Here is a 19,213-nt window from a genome sequence, read left to right as displayed (position 1 = left end):
AAAAGCAGAACGCAGCCGCACAGCTTCCCTCTACACCGTGGCAGACGCAAGTGATCCTGTGCATGTTTTACCTCACGTTCCAAAGCCCGACGGGGATGTGAAAGTGCTACTGCACCTCACTCACCTGGGAGGCTGGTGGTGGCGTGTTTCTGGTTCTCAAGGGCTTGTGGAAGGGGCCTGACACTGGCAACTGACATCTCCTGTCCAGGTACACACCAGGTACAGGATACAAGCAGCAGCAGCAGCAGCCACCTCTGTGTCTCAGATACTCGAAAGGACTGTGACACTACTCTGCCCACTGCTCGGCTGAAGGAGAGCTACGACTTTCTGTCAGCCACTAACCTGGGTCACTGCTAAAGAGGAGATGGGATCTGTATTTCTCTGTCAATCCCTATGACACTCAAAACTTTTCCGATCGGAATCACAGGATTTGCATTCTAACAGCACCCAAAATGTCAGTTCTACCGCCTGATGCTAACAGAAATCAAAGTTTTACTGGCTCCCTTGTTTAGAAAATTTAACAACTTCAGATTGGAAATTTTAACAATAGTAAAACTACTAAAAGATTTCCTTATATGGCCTAAATTACATGCAATTTTCTTCATATGCACACTAACACCTCTGACACATACAAAAAATCAATTCTGTCTATTCTTTACTTCATGTTAGCTTTTTAAACTAAATTACTGCTTTTTCATTTACGGTCATCCAGCAAACCCTGTAACAGTGCGGCAGCAGCAGCAGCAAAAGCAGCAGCAGAATGTTATCTGACCACAGACTTTCAAGATTTTCCAAGCAATTCAGCCTGGGTCAGTACTTTGCAACACTAATCCTTCTCCTAGTCTGCTCAACTATCCTCTCAAAGTAATACTTTTACCAGCAGTTAAGTAAGTTTCTTGTGCTGGTGTGCATTGCCTTCGCTTTCCCCCACCTTCGAAGAGAATATAATAAACATTACTTACAATTTTCAGTTTATAGTGCAAAACCAATTAAAGACTGACTACAAATTGCCTGCTACATGGCAACAAATCAAATCATGCAACTGGTATAACAGGTGAAAAACACCCAGTATTTTGTACCTAACCTGTACCTGTGGCTAGCAGCTAGCCTAATGCCTAAACTTCACTTTTCAGATCCCACATGCATTTCTAGCTGAACAGAATTAAGGTTAGCATGAATATCTGAATCATTTTTAATGCTCTCTTTTAATCCATTGTACAAATGCATATATATATATATATATATATATATATATAAAGGAATCTTTTCCTACGCACAAAAACCATCAAGGGAAATAGAATAATTCAAGTCATTTCCCATTTGCAGTTACTGAGGCACAAGATATATTTAAACAGTTGGTAGAGAAAAAATGGAAAGCATCTACCATATCAATGTACAGCTAGCATGCCAAACCATTAATGTAAGAGCTAAACAAGGGATGAATACATCATGTGCAATAGTCTCACATGATATAAATTATTCAATACCTGACCAAAGAAAACAGCTTTCAGGAGAGAGGGGAAGGATCTGAAAGTACTTTTGTAGTTTGAATAAGTACAGTATTGTGAATTGATGCAAAATCTTTCTAACTCTACTCCACATGTATTTTCAAACTTTCTCACTGTGCTATGTCAGTGCAACTTGCATTCTGATGCTTACCATAAAGGTGGATTTAACCTGATGAAGTGCTGAAAATTCTAAAATCAACCCATTTCTTAAAAAAAGAAATTACTTGTACATAAGCAAGTGTGTGTTTTCAGAGCTTGTATGTCCCCTCCTTCCACCTGCAAGATCTGGATAATGTGTAGCCCTGTTGATATTGCAAGTCTTTTTCCTTTACTAATTTCAAACTTAATAAAACACTTGATTTGGGATTGCTGTGCTGGAACAAAAATTAATATTATTGCAAACCTAAATCAAGTCAAACAGAAGCCTTTTGTAGACTTAGATACACATACAGAAGGCTTTTTAAAGTGACAAACTGAACAACAACAAAAAAGAAATCTACCATTATAAATGACACCTCGATTATGGGGAATCTGCTAGGGTGGTAATTCCAGGGAAAGCCTTCAATGGCTGATTTCATATATCATCTTAAAATAGCTAATTCCACTCAAACTGAAATTTACAGTACATGCTTAGCTTTGGCAACTAACAGAGCAGTTATGTTGCATTTGGAAACAGGACACTGTTTTTACCCTCTGTATTAATAACAGAAGTTCAGTACAGTTTCTAAAAAAATGAATACTTGGAAACTCCTAGCCATAGTGTCCTTATTAATCCATATGATAGTTCATAAACATAATATTCAAAAAAGGTTTTTTCCTCACTCTGAAGTAGAATGGAAGCACCAGAACTTTTTTTTCCCTATAAAATATTCACAAGCTCTAAGCTGTAACTAATTTTCATGATGTGTTCTCAATGATTTGATAACTGATATTCTAACACCAGCATTTTATAACAGATTTCTCAAGCCAGTCCTTACTTCCTGACAAGCTGCACTCAAGACATCTCAAGCCATTAAACAACAGATCCTTCCCCAGTAAAAAGTTGTAATGTTTCCACATCTAGCTAGTGCTCATCACAGAAAATTCCAACTAAAAGCAGAAATAAAACCAAGCTTTCACAAGTACAGTGAAAACTCACAATTCCAAAGCACTTACTTGGAAGACCCATTTCCTGCCTTTGTAATAATTTCTGTATTTTGTATACACACTTCTAAGCTTAAGTAATTACTTCTTATGATTTGTTTCATTTTGAAGTACTAGCTTTCAATGAAAACAAAAATCAAGTATGATTGAACACATACATGCAACTAGAAAGCACCAGGAGACAGTGATGCCAGGTTTCATGAATCCAAACACCAACATGACTCCAAAGCAGGACTCACTGTAAATCACATTTATTTCGCTCAAGTAGCACAAATTTTAAACCAGAAAAATTCAAACAAACAAAAAAAATCACCAACAAAAAAAAAAAAAAAACTGTACTGCTATTCCTTCAGGATAATACTATAATTAAGAAAATTATTTTGAAGTCTACCTCGTATATTTCCTTCAAATGTTTTATTGTTTCTAGTATAAACTAAGCAGTACGTATTAAAAACTTACAGCTATTAACTTTTTTTCCCCAACACCAATAATAATGAGAGTGACACCATTCAAGTACCAGAGTTGTGTAAACTTAAAACCTTTAAATTTTGTCTACATCTTCAGCTACATATATCTATGAATCTTATGCCCAGATTACAAAATCTCTGTGGGCAGAGACTGGAATTCACGTTTGTACTGACTCGGCTACTCCTTTCCAAAAAAACACCACCTCTCTCCTCTACGGTCAGGAGATGCATAAATCAAAGACAACATGCTCCAATTGCCATGCTTAAACTGCAAAACTTAAGCTTCTCTTTCCATCAGTCTCTGCTTCTACAACATGCCAATTGTCAGAGCAAGATACTGAGAGAGATGCCTGTGACAGACATCAATATGGGGAGCAATGAAGAGACAGCAAGGTACACTCCAGCCACCAAAAAAGACAGGTTACTTCAAATAGGGTGCAGAAATGGGGCAGGGAGGGAAGAATTCATTATCCTAAGGGATATATGAACTACACCAAGGAAAATCCGACCAGATGGGTTAGACATGGGTTTGGTTTAGGTTCTTGCTTCCACAGAGTGAGAACATCATTCCACCTAAGAAGAGAGACTTGAATATTTTTATGGAAAGGGGGATTATGTAAAAGTATTAATGGGACCCAAACACTAGACAGACAAGCAATACTTCAAGGTTCAGCTAACAACTGTGTTCTGTGAAAAGATCGCCACAAGTTCAGTTCATAGCACAGATGCTAACGAAGTTGTAACCCCTGCAGGCTTTTAATTCTTATGGAGTTTCAAACACAACTGTGCCAGTGGTCTGGTCAGAGTGTACTTCCAGTTCATAAGCACATACTGAACATTACATTTACAGGCACCAGACACGACTGTACTGTAATTCAAAAGAACCACAATCTCCCAACATGTCATGTCACCAGGGGTCTAGGCAGTGCAAGTCAAGAAGAGTTAAACAACACACAAACAGGTTATCTCAAAAGGTTAGGTACCAGTGCATTTCAAAGCTTCAGCCTGATGGTAAATTTTAGAAGTGTGTTCTCAGTGAAGAGAATGAAACATACTTTATCTGATTTAGAAACAACAAATTTTTTTATATATATTTTTTTTAGGAAAAAAAGCCACAGAACAAGAAACTTTCTAATACAAGCGCTTTTTTTGTGATAAAGCACCTTATCTCTTCAGCTCTATGGAATGAATGGGACAGGTTGAATGGGACTTCGAGCAAGCTGGTCTAGTGGAAGGTGTTCCTGCCCATGGCAGGGGTGTTGGAAACAGACGAACTTCAAGGTCCCAGCCCAAACCATTCTGTAATTCTATGATATAGCCAATGCTTATGAAACACCTTGCTTCATATATTACATCAAGCTACCATAGTAAGGACTCTGGCAAACGTACACTTTAAGAGCCACATTTTAACAGCATGACTCTTCTCTACCAAGTAGATGGATGCCAAGATAAGAGGGAAGAAGTCTGAAGTGCCCTCCCCCCATAAGCAGACATAGTAGACTGAGGACCATGTTAATTACTGTAGGAAAAGATGCCTGAAAAGGGGTACAGAAGGAATGTTACCAACAGCAGGGCATAAACTAGAGCTGTCATAAAGCAGTCTTTAATAGGACTTTACTGTTACTACAGAGATGAATTTTTTGGGGGAAAGTGTAAAACAACCATAGTATCTGTCACCTATAAGACATTTGCAAAAGAAAATGAGAACTGGGTAACTCTGCATTCTCATCCAGCAGACTGCCATTAAGCCCAAGCTTTTACCAAGTACATCTAAGGGTTCAAAATCCTTATCAGAAGAAAAAACAAAAAAACACAAACAAACCCACAAACCAAAAAAACAACCTAGGGAATTGGTGCAGAATGTGCAGAAGAAAACCCAAACCACCTGCTCCTGCTTTGTAGCATCAGTCATTTTGCCAAGCAGTGGCAACACATGAAGCTGCTATTTGCCAAAGCATCTGGGTTGAAAGCAACATGGTGTTAACTGGCACTGCTGAACAAGCTAGCACAAAACTCTTTCAAAATGTCAGTCAATCTCAGGCTCTTCAAGACTTCCATGGGAATTTGAAGAAATACCACAATTCTTAGCAACTTCAGAGCGAGCTATCACATACAAACAGAAAGTACCAGAAATTTCCCTTCTTTTTCTTTCTCTGCCCCACAAAAGGGTAAGGGGAGGCTTCCTATCATCTCTGGAAACAAAAGGGACTGAAGAAATGGAGGAATGGCCATTATACGAGAGATGGAAGAAGTAGACTCATGAGAATGACACTGTACTGGCCATTCTTAGCCAACTACCCAGCATTTTTAAATGACAGCAGTGATTAAACTTTATGCTACAAAATAGGAATCACAAGGAAACGCAGATGAACAAACAGTATTAAAGGGACTCAAGTCACAGATAACCTTCTTCATGCATTAATAATTATTTCATAGTGAGCCCCAAAACTGTAGAGAAGATGGATAATAACATAGCCTGATCTGTCCTCCTATATAAGCATGTTCTGAAGGCCATGGAGGTATTTCTGTGAAATACTCATTTTATCAGAGAAAGCAAGCCAAACCATCTTCTTGGACATGAGAAACAAGTTTGTAGTACCAGTGGAGTCCCCAGTCAGCTCCACTTCAGCCTCCATAGATTTTCAAGAGAAGCAAAGTCCTCAGTAGTAAGCCTCTAAGCACGTTCACATTTGTCCACAGCACTGTTTTCTGTAGACATGAAAACTGTCCTAAGGTTGCCCCAGAGATAACTGCAGAGCCTGCAGTTTTGGTTGCATATGCTATTGTTCTCACAACTTTTCTAAATGGTCTGTCTCTACTGTACTCATGGCTGTGACATTATGGTGAACATCTCCTGAATTCCCAGTAGGCCTGAAAAACTTGGGAGATATTTCACAGGTGTCACCACATGAGAGAGAAGAGACAGGAGAATGGGAGATTAGTCTTGTCACTACAACGCAAATCATAGGTTTGCACCTGGGCACGCTGCAGACTAATGATAGGAGCCAACTATCTCCCTTCTCATAAGGCACAGGATTCAAGACACTTATCTGTCTGCTTGATTATGAGCCTGAGAAAAGTTATCTGTGAGAAAATCTTGAAACTTGCTAGTGCTCCTGTCTTGCTTAGGGTTAAAAGCTTCAACAAACAGAAGACAGAGACAGGTTGTGCTCATCATCCAAAAACAGGGCAGCATATCTTCCTGTCATGGGGAGAACCCTTCCACACAAGAATATAACTTGATAGGCTCCTACAGCCTCATTTAATTTACGTTGCAGCATTTGTCTTCAAACTTCTCTTCCAAATTTCCAGTATCGTATTTGAAGAGGGAATAGGAATGAACCCTTTTGTGGGAAGCTACAACTCTTCTATTTACAGAAATTCAGAATCAAAACATTAAAGTATAGTGGCTTAGTGACGACAAAGGAAAAACACTCAACTATCTAACCTTGACATGTTAACATGGAGCTTTACTATTTGGTTATCACAGACATACAGCTGTGCAAACAAAGCTTTTGAAAAGCTCTCAAATAAGAATACAAATTTATGCATATATGTCCCAATCTGTTTCTACTTGCCTTCGGTGTAACTGAATATGGTGCCAAGAGTTAATCTACTCCTACTACAAAATATTTTAATAGATATGTATATAATGTGTATCTACGTATCTAAAATTTATCTACGTACATAATCTATGAAGTCTAAAAGCTAAATTCAGTTCCAAAACTGGGGAAAGATAGATGTCTTCCCACCTTCTCTCATTTCACATCTTAGCTTGTCTTTCCCCAGCAAAATTCATCTACTTTTTGAAAATTCTTTATAAAAAAGATGCTAGTATTTCTTAATGGTGCTGCTTCATACACCACTCTGCTCTATTCTGTTCAAACAAGTAAGGAAAAGCTTTATGAGAAGCACTGGAAGACTAACTATCCTTCTTCAGTTTGTGTGTGTCCAAAATGGTGGGGAGCTGCATATAGTTCATCCATTGAGAACCGTTCATCCAAACTGTAATCAAGTACATTAGACACTAGCTATTCTGCCTACTCAGATGAGGAACTGAACAGACAGGATTTAATTATTGAAGGCCAGAAGCATGTTAGGCATACAGAATAATACTTAGAACTTAACACACTTATCTTTTCCCCTGCGACTGTACGGAGGACCCCAGAACAAGGTGGAGGAAAGATACTCCCTGACACTTCAGAGATGAGCATACCGATGCTTCTCGAGGAGCATCCTGCACAGACACTTCTAGGAACTTTGTAAGGCATTTCTTATTTCCAAAAATTCCAAGATCAACTCTGCAAATACTTTGTATCTTTGAGAAAGGAAAGACAGACCTCTGTCAGAAGTCCATTAATCCAAAGGGTGCAATACCTGTCTACCAGGTCTTTGATGAAATTTAGCCAATTCATTAGATAAGTAACTGTGAAGCTTATCTTGAAAGGAGAACAAATCACTCTGTTTAAGTAGCCCACTACATAGACTTGCTCGTAAGATACCAATTCACTTTTCTCTAAATTGATCAAAAGGCTTATTGGAGAGAGAGATTAACCATCTTCCTAATGGTTTACTGAAGCTTCTTTGAAAGACAAAGCTACTGCTAATCTGTTATCAAGGATAATGTGGATTTTTGATGGCAAAAAGATACTGCTAATAAACTCAGATCTTTGGGGAAAAAAGTGTGATACAAAGTGTAACAATAAAATACTGTTCAAATTCTCTTAAACTATAACGAGTGCATTTCCCAACCAATGCACCATGAGCAGGCCCATTTGTGCAAAGCAAGAATCCCATTCTCTTCTCTGCCAATCCTCTCCTCTGCTTCCAAGAAAAAAAGGTGAAGTAGAATTTTCATTTATATTACATAGACTGTAGCTCACAGAGTTACAGGACACAAATTATTCCTTAGCTGTCTTAACATACCTTGAGTGTTTACATGCGTCTGAGTTGAATACCTGTAGCCAGACTGAAAGACTTCAAGTATAAAGACGTCACTGTAGATCTGGCAGTGTTTTTAACCCAAATCATTGCTCTAGACGAAGTTAGCTCCCAAATTCTATTTAAGGAAACTGCCTTCTATTGAAAAAGTGGAGTATTCAGCTAGCTACATTTTGGTGGCACTTTTTCTCAACAGAGTGTCAGAATTTCTGCATTTGGATGGCAGCCTATAGAGTCTGGATTTCTCCCAAGAAAAAATGAAGTTTCTCTTCTTGCCTCTCCCTGGAGCTCCACATGCCTCCAGACATTGAAGAAAACACCAAACAAACAAAAAACACAACAACTACTTTTTGCCTTTCTCAAGATTCAAACAGTTACTGCCTGGGGCTTTTTGCTACCAGTAACTTTGTAGGAATACAAAGCTGAACACAGCATTCTGAACTGAAGTTGCAGAATCCTCACTTGAAAATTGACCAATTTATTTGGGTGTGAAACAGCCTCTTTTTCTCAGGAAAATATCTTCTTCAGAAGAGAAACCATGAAGACCCATGAAGTCAGCCTAAACCAGAGGACAAGAACAACTTTACAGAGACAGTTTGTCAGAAGATGGAAGAAAACTTCTGAAGAAATCCTACAGAAAAACAACACAAATTTCTCTCTGGCTTTGTAAGTGAGAAAGAAGCACAGGAATATTTCTGCAAGTCCAGGTGAGGAAAAATGAGTTACATACATATATATACACACTTACAGATACTATGTATACATAACAAAAGGTAAAACAAAGTTCTCTTTGTTTTGACCCAAAAGAAAAGAAAAAAAAAAGGCAATCTTCTCCTGAGACAACAGTTAAGTCCAACAGGAAAAGAATTCTACCAGTCCTTCTTTAAGGGCTAGTTGGTAACAGTGGACTTACTAGTTCAGTAAACATGGAATTAGCATCTGTACTAACATATTCAGCTAGGCTGAGGAAGGTTCCTAAACACAGAACTATGATCCACTGTGTTTGTAAAATTTTAGAGCATTCATAGCATCCATTCCAACTAGCACTCTTCCCCAGTAACTCCTGGGAATGTGTGGCAGTCAGCATGTTCCAGGAATCCTTCCCAACAGGCAGCTTTCAGGCAGCCACCCAGTTTTCCAGGGTAGGACAGTTAACTAGCACAGATGTGTGCTGTTCCATGCGATTGGCTTCAGTGGCTGGGAACATTCAATTTACAAACAGAGAAGTAGGCCTTTTTGGCTGTGAGATTTTATTTTTTAGATCTCTTCTGGGCTCTCTTTTGGCATACTATACAAATAATGTCTTCTACCTATCTTCAGAAAATCTCCAATACTGAAAATGGCAAAACAGAAAACATTCAGTTGTGAATCCATGTTTTCTAAAATACTGGGGTGGTGCAAAGCAAGAGATACGTCAAAAGCTATAATCTAAAAACTGTACTGGTTGCTTGAAGATTTTGGCCTGTGCATCTGCTTCTTTGCAAGGTGCTTGGTTTAAAAGAAGCCAGTGCTCTAATCAGACAACTGCACAGCAAGATTAAATCAGGAACAATTAGTTGATACTGAGGACCACCAAGTACAAAACATACACTTGCAGAGATCTTCACAAACTGGTCTAAACTGAAGTACAAAAGAACATGCTGTATTTTTTCAGTTATTATCAGAATCGTCCTAATGCTAAAATCAAAGTTTTCCTTCAACATCTTAATATGCCAGTTTTGAAAAACTGAATTTAAGAGAAAGCTCCAGAGATGTGAATATTTAGCTTAAAAAGCCCACTAGCTTTTGGTTTGGTTTTGTGGGGTTTTTTAACAATCTTTAAGGAGTTAACACAGAGCCTACTTAAAGCATCACCTTACATAAAAATATGGAACACTACCTAAAACAAAGATGTAAATGAAAGTATGATGGACATCCGTTGCTTTCACGGGTATTTTGATAAAACTTGAAGTATTTCACTTTCTAAAGGGCAAACTCACCCTTTCATTCCTGGGCACAAAGTCTCTGTATTACTGAAAGCTATAAAACTTGATAAACGTATTTGTTTCTTTTTATTACTATATTTTATTAAGATGATTCAGTACATGTAAGCAAATATTCCGTACCTCCATTCCATACCATGAAGATATCTCTTACCAGTTTTATATTCAATCCAACTCACAGGGAAGGATCTAGGAGACATTACTAGCAAGCTGGAACTCATATTACCATGACAGGTAAAATCATATATATATTTTTACTAATTTATAAAATCTTGGCTGTCTCAGTTCAGGCCACCTAGGCACATTTAGTGACCTTGGAGGAACATGAAGATGGATCAAAGTCCAACTACATATAAACTAGCATTTTAAAAAGAACCCATCAATATATGGCCATATTCATTCCACTTCTTGGGCTTCTACAATCGCTGCTGTCTGTACAGGGATCTTCATGTATTGCCAGAAACAGTTATTTATTCCTCTGGAATGGTGAGACAGCTCTGAGGAACTGTGGACTGTAATGACAGCATTACAATCCTGCTTCTCTATTCAGATGCCTTACTGCCTACATAACCAGGTAAAACATTGCTCGTGTCCACAAACCAGGTAAGAATGAAATCAACTTCATCCACCTTTGCAAACACGATCCTTCTGCTTCATTTCCTGGGAAAGCACATCTATCGATCCTTCTACATTATTTTGTAGGCAGTGCAAACAAGTGGCAAGTTCACGCCAAGATAGTGACCTCAACAGGCAAGATGCACAAGTACGAAATTCTCTGTGATCTTAGTAAAGATACCGTGAGACCAGATAACAGTATTGGATGGTGTTATACCAAACTTTAGGTTAGAATCTCTGTTCACACATAAAGTGGATTCAGTAAGCCAATGAAATACAAGTCAAGAGTATGCAAAAAAGAAACTAGTTAAAAGAACCAGAACTAACCGTAACCAGTACTACTAAAAGCAGTACTGGTTCCAATTTTTAACCAGTAAAGCAGAACTTAATACTATGCTTGTATCCTCATTTTTTTGAGGGACCTTTAATAACAATTTGTTAGGAAAACGCAGGCACCACTACACTTCCACAAGGGAGGAGGAAAGCTGCCACCTGTTTCACCTTTATAGCAAATACGTTCAACAGCTGTCTCTCTGCAATATACTAAAATCTAGATCTTCAAAGGTATTTAGGTACTGAACTCAGCAAAATGTCAACAGGCATTAGATGTAAGTATCAATGAAATGCTGGGCTCCAGAAACAGGGCTGTAGAATATCACTTTGGTTGATCAATGCATGTTGTGCTGCATATTATCCACTGTTGCCAGGATAACTGAAAGGTCAAAACTGCAAATTTGATGTCTCACCACCACTCATAAAAACAGATGATTGTTTCTTACCCTCTAATCTAATCATTGTCCATAACAGCTTATCAACAAATACGTATCTGTGGGAATAGGGTGTCGAGATGAAAATCTGAAAACTGAAACATTCTCAGTTTTACGACATTTTTCAGTATTAATCATGTTCCTCAGTACAGACGGTTTTAACTAGACCCACTTAGATTATGTCTGAACAGCATCTACTGACATAAAACAGCTGACAAGCATGTGCTTAAGTTGTTTTATGGAAATATCCAAGCTAATAAGCATGGATAGTTGACTGCATATTAAGACATGGAAACTATCATAAAAGCTGGTGAGAAGAATACTTACTCCCCTTTGTATAACTAGGCAAAAAGCTCCTTCATCAAGTCTTAACGTAAGTTGCTCTGACAAGCTGGTACTATCCCAGCTTGGCATACCAGCTAGGCATCAAGTTAAAGAAACATGTGGTCACCACTGTCCAGAACAGCGTTTCATATAAACGTAACAAAAAAAATGTAGTAAGGGATGAATTTAACTGAACAGGAAACAGAGAAATAACAGGTTTTAAGATGTCATTTTCAGCAAGATTTATGAACAGTATTTGCATAGTTCTTGTACCCCCCTACCTGACAAACTATTATCAACAGAATACCTACCAAGAACTATCAATTAGTCAGAAATGACTGTGAACCCTCTCTCATTGTATCTTAAAACCTAATGCCCAAAGAATATAACTGTTCAGGGATGGAAGGAGAGGTCATTCACATCTGACTGCATGATTTATAAAATAGGATACCTCCTAAAAACACTTATTCCCCTGCATGGACTCTACATAGCATATGCTAAGGAACTACAGTGGTGCATGTTTAAGTCATTGTTACACTTGTTTAGAGCCAGGACTGGTCAAAACTGGTGAATTTAGGCTATTCTGTCTCCACAGACAGCAAATCCAAATAAAGCTATTGCTGTGTTCAATCAAAGATTTGCACCGTAGGATGTATTTTAGGAACGCAAGACTTCAGACGTGATTCTTAAAAGCTGTAAAGGGCGAGTTCCTGAACTACTGTTGCCCATTGCAGAGTTGAAGGGAAAAGCTTCCTCTAGATATAAACCAATAGCCTTACCCCAAAAAGCACTGGGCTAAGATTCACTTCAAAGCCCATCCCCCCTCCTAACTTCACTTGACAAATTCCCTACCCCAGCAAACAGTATCACTCCATGAACTCAGTCAGCTACCAAATGCACACAAAGCAGGACAAAAAAAAGCTGTCTGTTATACAATATAATGCATGAAACAGGAACAGTCACACTAGCAAACACCTTAGCCAGTAAGTCAACATGATACAGCATAATAGCAGGACTATATTAGCAGCTCTAAATGGAGTCTAGCCATCCTATTACTGTGTTACCCAAGAGAACCTTTACTTTCATTCACAGACTGAACACTCTGACACCACAGGGGCTTTTTCATTACAGCTGCTCATGTGATGACTTTAAGGGTTATAAGAAAGACTATACTTGTTATGTTCACTGTAGACCTCAGGCACTCTCAGTAGACTGACCAGTAATTCTGGAAGCGTACCATATTTTTTGTAATAGTTAAGATTGCAATTTTTAATCTGAACTTAATTTTTTTGTTCTAAAGAAAACTTTTGTCAGGTCTAAGTGAGTCTTTGCTCTTAGAAATAAGCAATAGAAATGAATCTCAGCCTCACAATGTATCTGCTGCAGTAGTTCATTAAAGAGAAATGTCCTCATCACCCAAGACTTCGTTGAAAGTTACCTCAAGGAAAAAAAAAGTTTTTAAAAGAGGAACACATAAATGATGATTCAAAATTAATAAAAATTACTTTTTTGAAATACTAAAACTATAGATGTGTATCTTTAAGATACTTTTATTTCAAGCATTATACAGCAATGTAATGGTTTTGAAAGTGCAACACTCCTTTCAGTCTCCTGTCTCAGTGGTCCCCTGTGCTGACATCTCAACTGACAACATCTGTGCTGACAACATCTCAATTCCACCAACACAAGAGAGGGAGACTTGCTGCAGTGGTGGTTGGAGCTCTGCGTCCCCCATTTCTCCCTGTTCTCCGGAAGAAACAAGCTGCTGTTGACTACTGCTACCCAACACACGCCCCTGTGAGCCTCGATGAGCAGTCTTATGAACAGCTTAAGAAAGAATATTTCAATTACTTTAGCTGCAAAACATAAAAGAAACTTCCAGATGTGGAAAAAAACCCCCAAGACAACTACTAACAGGGCTTTCTACGGCAATTCACACCTACCCCTTTTAAGAGGAAGCAAATTAAATAAATACAGAGGCCTCTAAAGGTTTTCTGGTTTAGATGCTTCAGTCTGGAATAAGAAAAGCAGCATTCTCCACCAGGCTATAATTCCATGCCAAATCCTTGAAACAGGATTTTTGTCATTTGTTTCCTCTTCGATAAGGACTGAGGCTGAAAACCTAAAACCTTCAGTATCACAGGTACTAAGCACTTTTGGACGAGGGGAAAAAAAAATCCTTTTCTGTTAAATAGGCAACTTCTTTTTAAATATGGATGCAAGAATCTAACTTTAGCTGTCCAGGTTTTCACATTTCTGATCTCAAATACAGAAAGTAGAGCATTAATCTAGTCTCTTGACTTCAAGGTTATCATTCATTGAGGTCAATGACTCCATCTCTGAAAAGCAGAACTTCAAATTTCAACATGATAACTGTTGCCCTTCAGGACGCAACTGTGTTCAGCTCCTTCCCAACTGCTTTCTCACAACTGCTGACAAAAACTAACAGGCAGAAAGAGAGCACAAACATCTCCTGCAAAGGGAGTTACCTATGTAAAAATAGTGGTTAACCCTAAAAGCATTCTTCTCCATGCAAAGTGCTCATTAACTATCTATATTTGAAGCTTCCATGAGTACTGAACAACCCCCATCTCTTATGTTATTTTCTTGTTATCTTCTGTTTACGTTAAACTTCTGTTTATCTGCCCAGCAAAGACCTGAATAACCAACAAAAACTGCCCGTAATGATACAGTCATATATGTGAAGAAGTTTCTGATGGACAGAATCCATCCAATTGGAATGACAGTCACAAATCAGAAACAAAACCGTAATCAGCCTGTACTGTGCTTCTGTCTGGAAAAAGCACATGGGCAAAATGTCCGTTCCATTATAACCCAGTTCTGGTTTTATGCCAACAATATCCATCTCACAAAAGACACTCCAGGTATATGCAGTTACTTAAGTGGAATCATAAATAGTACAGTCACCATTTCCAGAAGAAGATGCAGGTAAGTGATAAAAAGGTGATGCCCCAGTAAGTTTCTGGGGTTCCCTGGTAATTAAAGTGGCTCTCAACAGAGTAGTTAAAAGGCATCATCAGAAGTACTGGTGTAAGGTAATACAGATGAACTTCAAAATAGCATCAATATTGGACACAGTTTTTTTTTCTGACTATAGAGTAACAGTGAGGATTTTTTTTTGTTTTGGTTTGTTTGTTTTACTACTGACATACAAAAACATTCTTCAAAAGAGCTACAGGCTCAATGAAATCAGTAGCTAAACTATTAGCAGTATGAGACATGAGGGATGTGGCCCAATTCTAAATTTTTCTTCTACTCTTACATAAAACTAACACCACTTGCAAGACTATGAACTCAACCCAATCCAAGAACTTCACAGAAGTCTTTACACTTGTTGCATTTTAATAAACAATGCAACTGGGTGGGGGGGGGGTAGGGGGGTGCATGTGTGGACAGGCAAACATCTATACAAGTATGTACAATTTCATTGTTCTTGTACTATTTTTGATGAGTAGTACTGGAATGGCGCTTTTTTTCCCCTCTTTTTTTTTTCCTCTTGAAAACATAACAATGTTGGTGTCTTTTTTCAAAGAGCAATATGACCACTTCCAATATTTTACCAACCTTGAACATACCATTTTCACATTTTATATCATTTGCCTGGTTCCCAACATGTCTGGTGCATTCAATATATTTTCATGACAAAAAGAAGAATTCAATACAACTAGCATTTTTTATCCATTCTCTACATTCAAATCTACCTATGAAAATGCAAATGTGCTAAAAAGTTTGTACATGATAAATCCTACTGCCCAATTAAATGCAGAACAACCAGCTTACACTTCTTGGTAATGAATTTACATGCTCAAGCTACTGAATTAGTTTATGCAGGCATAAGAATTGGACAAAAATACTATAATTATTTATAAACTATGTCTACTTAAGACATAACTGGTAACAGTTACCCTGTTTCCATGCTGCATTTACTATGCAGAGAAATGTCCCCCACTATGCTGGTCAATGGTCTTGTGGGAGATCTAAAGATCTAAACCCAGAACAGGTATCTGTTATATTTCATATAAAGTGCATCTCATCAAAAACCAGTTCAGAACATGCAGACTCTTTTTCCTTCCCTTCTGCTTTCAAGAACAATACTCCAACAGTAACTGTTACCAGTTTATCTCCTCTGAGAGGATACGTGGTGTTAAGGAATGGATCCCTCTGAAACTTGTACTTTTGGTTTAGTAGACCTATACTGGCCCCTTATACTCTCAACTCAGATATGAGTCCTTTTCTTACAAAGGTTAAGGAAGACAAGAAGCTGTAAGCTCTTTGAAAGCTTAAAGATCAGACAACTGATGCTTTTTAGTTACTTATATCTAGGCTGCAGCTAACTAGAAAAACCCAAGCCAAAACCAGAAAGTTACTTGTTATAAAGCAAATCCATTTTTATAAGGTAGCCTCCTCAAAGAGGAGGGAAAAAAGTAATCACTAGCCACAGTCATATTTTGCTTAACACGTGTAGGAAAGATGTAGCAATTACTTCGAAAACAAACTTTTAAACGTAAGATGAATTCCTGCTCATAAGTGAACAACACAATCCCAAATTTGATGCTACTACACCATAAAAAGTAACCACTTGTTAGTATGATTTTTCAGCACAGTAACTACAACCATAATGGTAGTAACAGCATTGACGCGTAGGGTCCCTTTCTTTCACAAAATGTTCTGGGGACACTGACTTTAAAGTACAAAGAAGAGAAAAATTCACATTCTGAAAATATTTTTTAATTACCAACCACATTCTAAGGCACTAACTTCATTATCACGACATGCATTTGTAGTACACAAGCATATCTGAAATATAAATTTAGCTTTTCTTCCAATGAGATGAACCCCCCAGTTTGCTTTTTGCATTTTTTCACGGAAAAGCTGTATAGACCCTATAAAATCCTACAATAAGTTATCAAGATTGACAAAAAGCAATTATTGAAAAATCCTTCAGTTCTTCAAACACTATCTTAAAGTGTCCTTTTCTGTACGTGTTCTACGTATTATAGCTGCTAAGAACACAGAAAAAAAAAAAAAAAAAAGCTGTAAATTTCCTGGTAAGTCAACTTGGGAAACAGGATTCAATATCACTATTTACTCTTTTTTCCAATTTTTTTTTTTTTTAAGAACAATGGACTTTAATACATTTCTGTGTTTTCAGCTTAAGTGGTGATCTAAAATTCAAGTATTCCAAGACAGGAAAAAGTGGAAAAAATCTCTTCCTCAAGAGGATTATTTCCCTTAGTTATACTGTGGTTAATTTTAGGGTTTTACAGTAGGTCAGTTTTCAGTGAAATGAAGTGATGCCCACTATAAGAAGTAATTTATTTACCCTATGGAAACCTTCATCCTTTAGCCAAAGGTAGCTTCGACACTACCAGGCATCTCTCATCACTCACCCAGATCAGTAACATTCAGAAGCCAAGCCTTGTTGAAAATGCAAAAGAATCATCCTCAGTAACCACAGAACCTTTGAATTCCTGGCCTGAGCTCTCACCAGCTACTTTAAACTTGAGAAAGGTATCAGCAGAGTCACCATATGACTCTTCTTGTTTCGGCATTACACAATAATTATGGTACATTTCTTCATTTTAAGGCATGCAAACCATGTTTATTCTCAGAACCTCAGCATACTAATATTGGCTCTCCTAATAAACAGAAAGCTGAAAATAAATCTTATTTGTCTAACTTCCAACTTGTATGACACATCAGAAGCCTCAAAGTCTTTGCCAAGGTACGACTGTTTTTCACTCTGTATTTATCATGGAACTTCCAAGTAGAGAATTACGGCTTTAGAAGATAGAATTACTACTTGCAATTCAGAATCTTGTAGGCATTTCTACTCTTTAAGCTTGTAATTTTACAAGGTCACCATCATCAACAATCCTGACCAAAACTGAAAGTGCTCGAGTTTTAAACCAGATTAATGTATTACAATAAGAAACTTACTTCTCTCAAACACTATATGATCCATAAGGTACTATTTAATATTATTATCTCTCCTTTCAGTTGTGGGATGGATACTTTTAAAGCTTTCAACCCATTTTCTCAATATTTAAGTGGGGCTATATTTAAATCTACACCCTGAGAAGCACATGACCTACAGTGTTATCAACAACTGCCTACTAGACAAGAATTCCACAAGTTTGATGGGACATCAAATGATCTGAATTTGAGACTTTAAATGCTATTCCTCTAGATTTAGACATTTAAAGCAAATGAAGTATCACTTCAGAGTATTTTTTTTTCTTTCTCCTCTTCTTTGCCCCACCTAATTTTAGAATTCTTGAGACCCTCTTTTACTTGAGCTATCAACATACAACTTACAACTGAAAATGAAGGAATGTTTAGTTTTCACAGAATGAAATACCCACTTACAGCATCTTGGTCTTAATCCAACATGCTCCATGTAAATATACCCTCTAAAGCTGTTTATGCATGAACAGCTGATGCAACTGAAAACTGTCAATCAGGAGATGATCTGCATGCATACGTAAATCTATCTAGCTTTTTTTCCAGCCCCAAGGACTGATGGGTTTTAGAGCTGAACAAGCACTCAGAAAGATCTGTCTTATCTGTACTTCACTGCTACAGGGCTCAAAAGGAGATAACAAACAAGACAAGACTAAAGGCAGTACATTTAGTTAGCCTCTCTAGAAACAAACACTTTTTTTTTTTTCCATAAAACTTTGGAAACAGTATTTCCATTCAGGGAAAACATTTTCCTCATAGACAGTTGCAGAAAAGTTTCAAAAGGCAAAGAAAGATTTTAAAACTTTGCAGGTTCTTCAACATTCTACCTAGGCTGGAACAACATAATTGTGGAGATACAGAGAATGGAATAGAAATAAATAACAGATTAAGATCATTACAGATTTTTTCCCCTCTAAAAGCCCTTGAAAAATAAGATCACCTGTATGCATCGTCTTCTTTCAAGTCTCATATCATCCTGCAGGGGTGTGGGGGCAGGGGGAGTCCAGCAGCAAACAACACTGCAAAATGAAGAAAAAAGTAAATGTAAATACAAAATATTAATATAACTAAAAAAAAAAAAACCGTAAACCTTCATTCTACTAAATCTACACAGTGCTTAGTTCAACCCTAGCTCTCAGATATAACCACAGAGATAAACCAAGGTAGTTATGAAAAAAAAGAATAAAAATTAAGTTTTCCAACAGTAGAAATAGAGACAAACATTACAAAGACTACCCTCCCCTAACATTAGATGTTAGGGGGCAAAAAAAAAAAAAACCTAACAAAACCCTATGTAAATGTCGATATTTCAGGGATTAACTTAAATTTCAGCTGCTCATTGGGCTCTTCTGAAAATTAAGATCATTCAAAAAAAGCTCTTCTCAAACCTACCAAAGTAAAATTATTGATAGTTATTCATCTTTACAAAGCCCTTCAATATGGGGATTTTTATAGAAACTCAGGACAATATTTATAAAACA

At 37.5% G+C, this 19,213-nt stretch overlaps 1 protein-coding gene across 2 annotated transcripts in view; it reads right to left on the bottom strand.

Moving 5' to 3' along the window:
* DYRK1A (dual specificity tyrosine phosphorylation regulated kinase 1A) overlaps positions 1-19,213 on the bottom strand; it is an 86,727-nt gene that overhangs the window by 39,028 nt on the left and 28,486 nt on the right. For both annotated transcript variants that reach the window (XM_061359149.1, XM_061359150.1), the window contains exon 2: positions 18,673-18,751. In XM_061359149.1, the coding sequence (XP_061215133.1) occupies positions 18,673-18,682 (10 nt within the window). In that variant the 5' untranslated portion in view covers positions 18,683-18,751. The remainder of the gene's footprint in view (positions 1-18,672; positions 18,752-19,213) is intronic.

This window comes from Neopsephotus bourkii, unplaced genomic scaffold (genome assembly GCF_033783945.1).
Source record: "Neopsephotus bourkii isolate Nb327-2 ecotype Australia unplaced genomic scaffold, CSIRO-AGI_Nbou_v1 NB_962, whole genome shotgun sequence".
NCBI lineage: Eukaryota > Metazoa > Chordata > Aves > Psittaciformes > Psittacidae > Neopsephotus > Neopsephotus bourkii.
The sequence above is the reverse complement of the archived record's forward strand: the minus strand, read 5'-3'. Positions and strand labels throughout refer to the sequence as shown.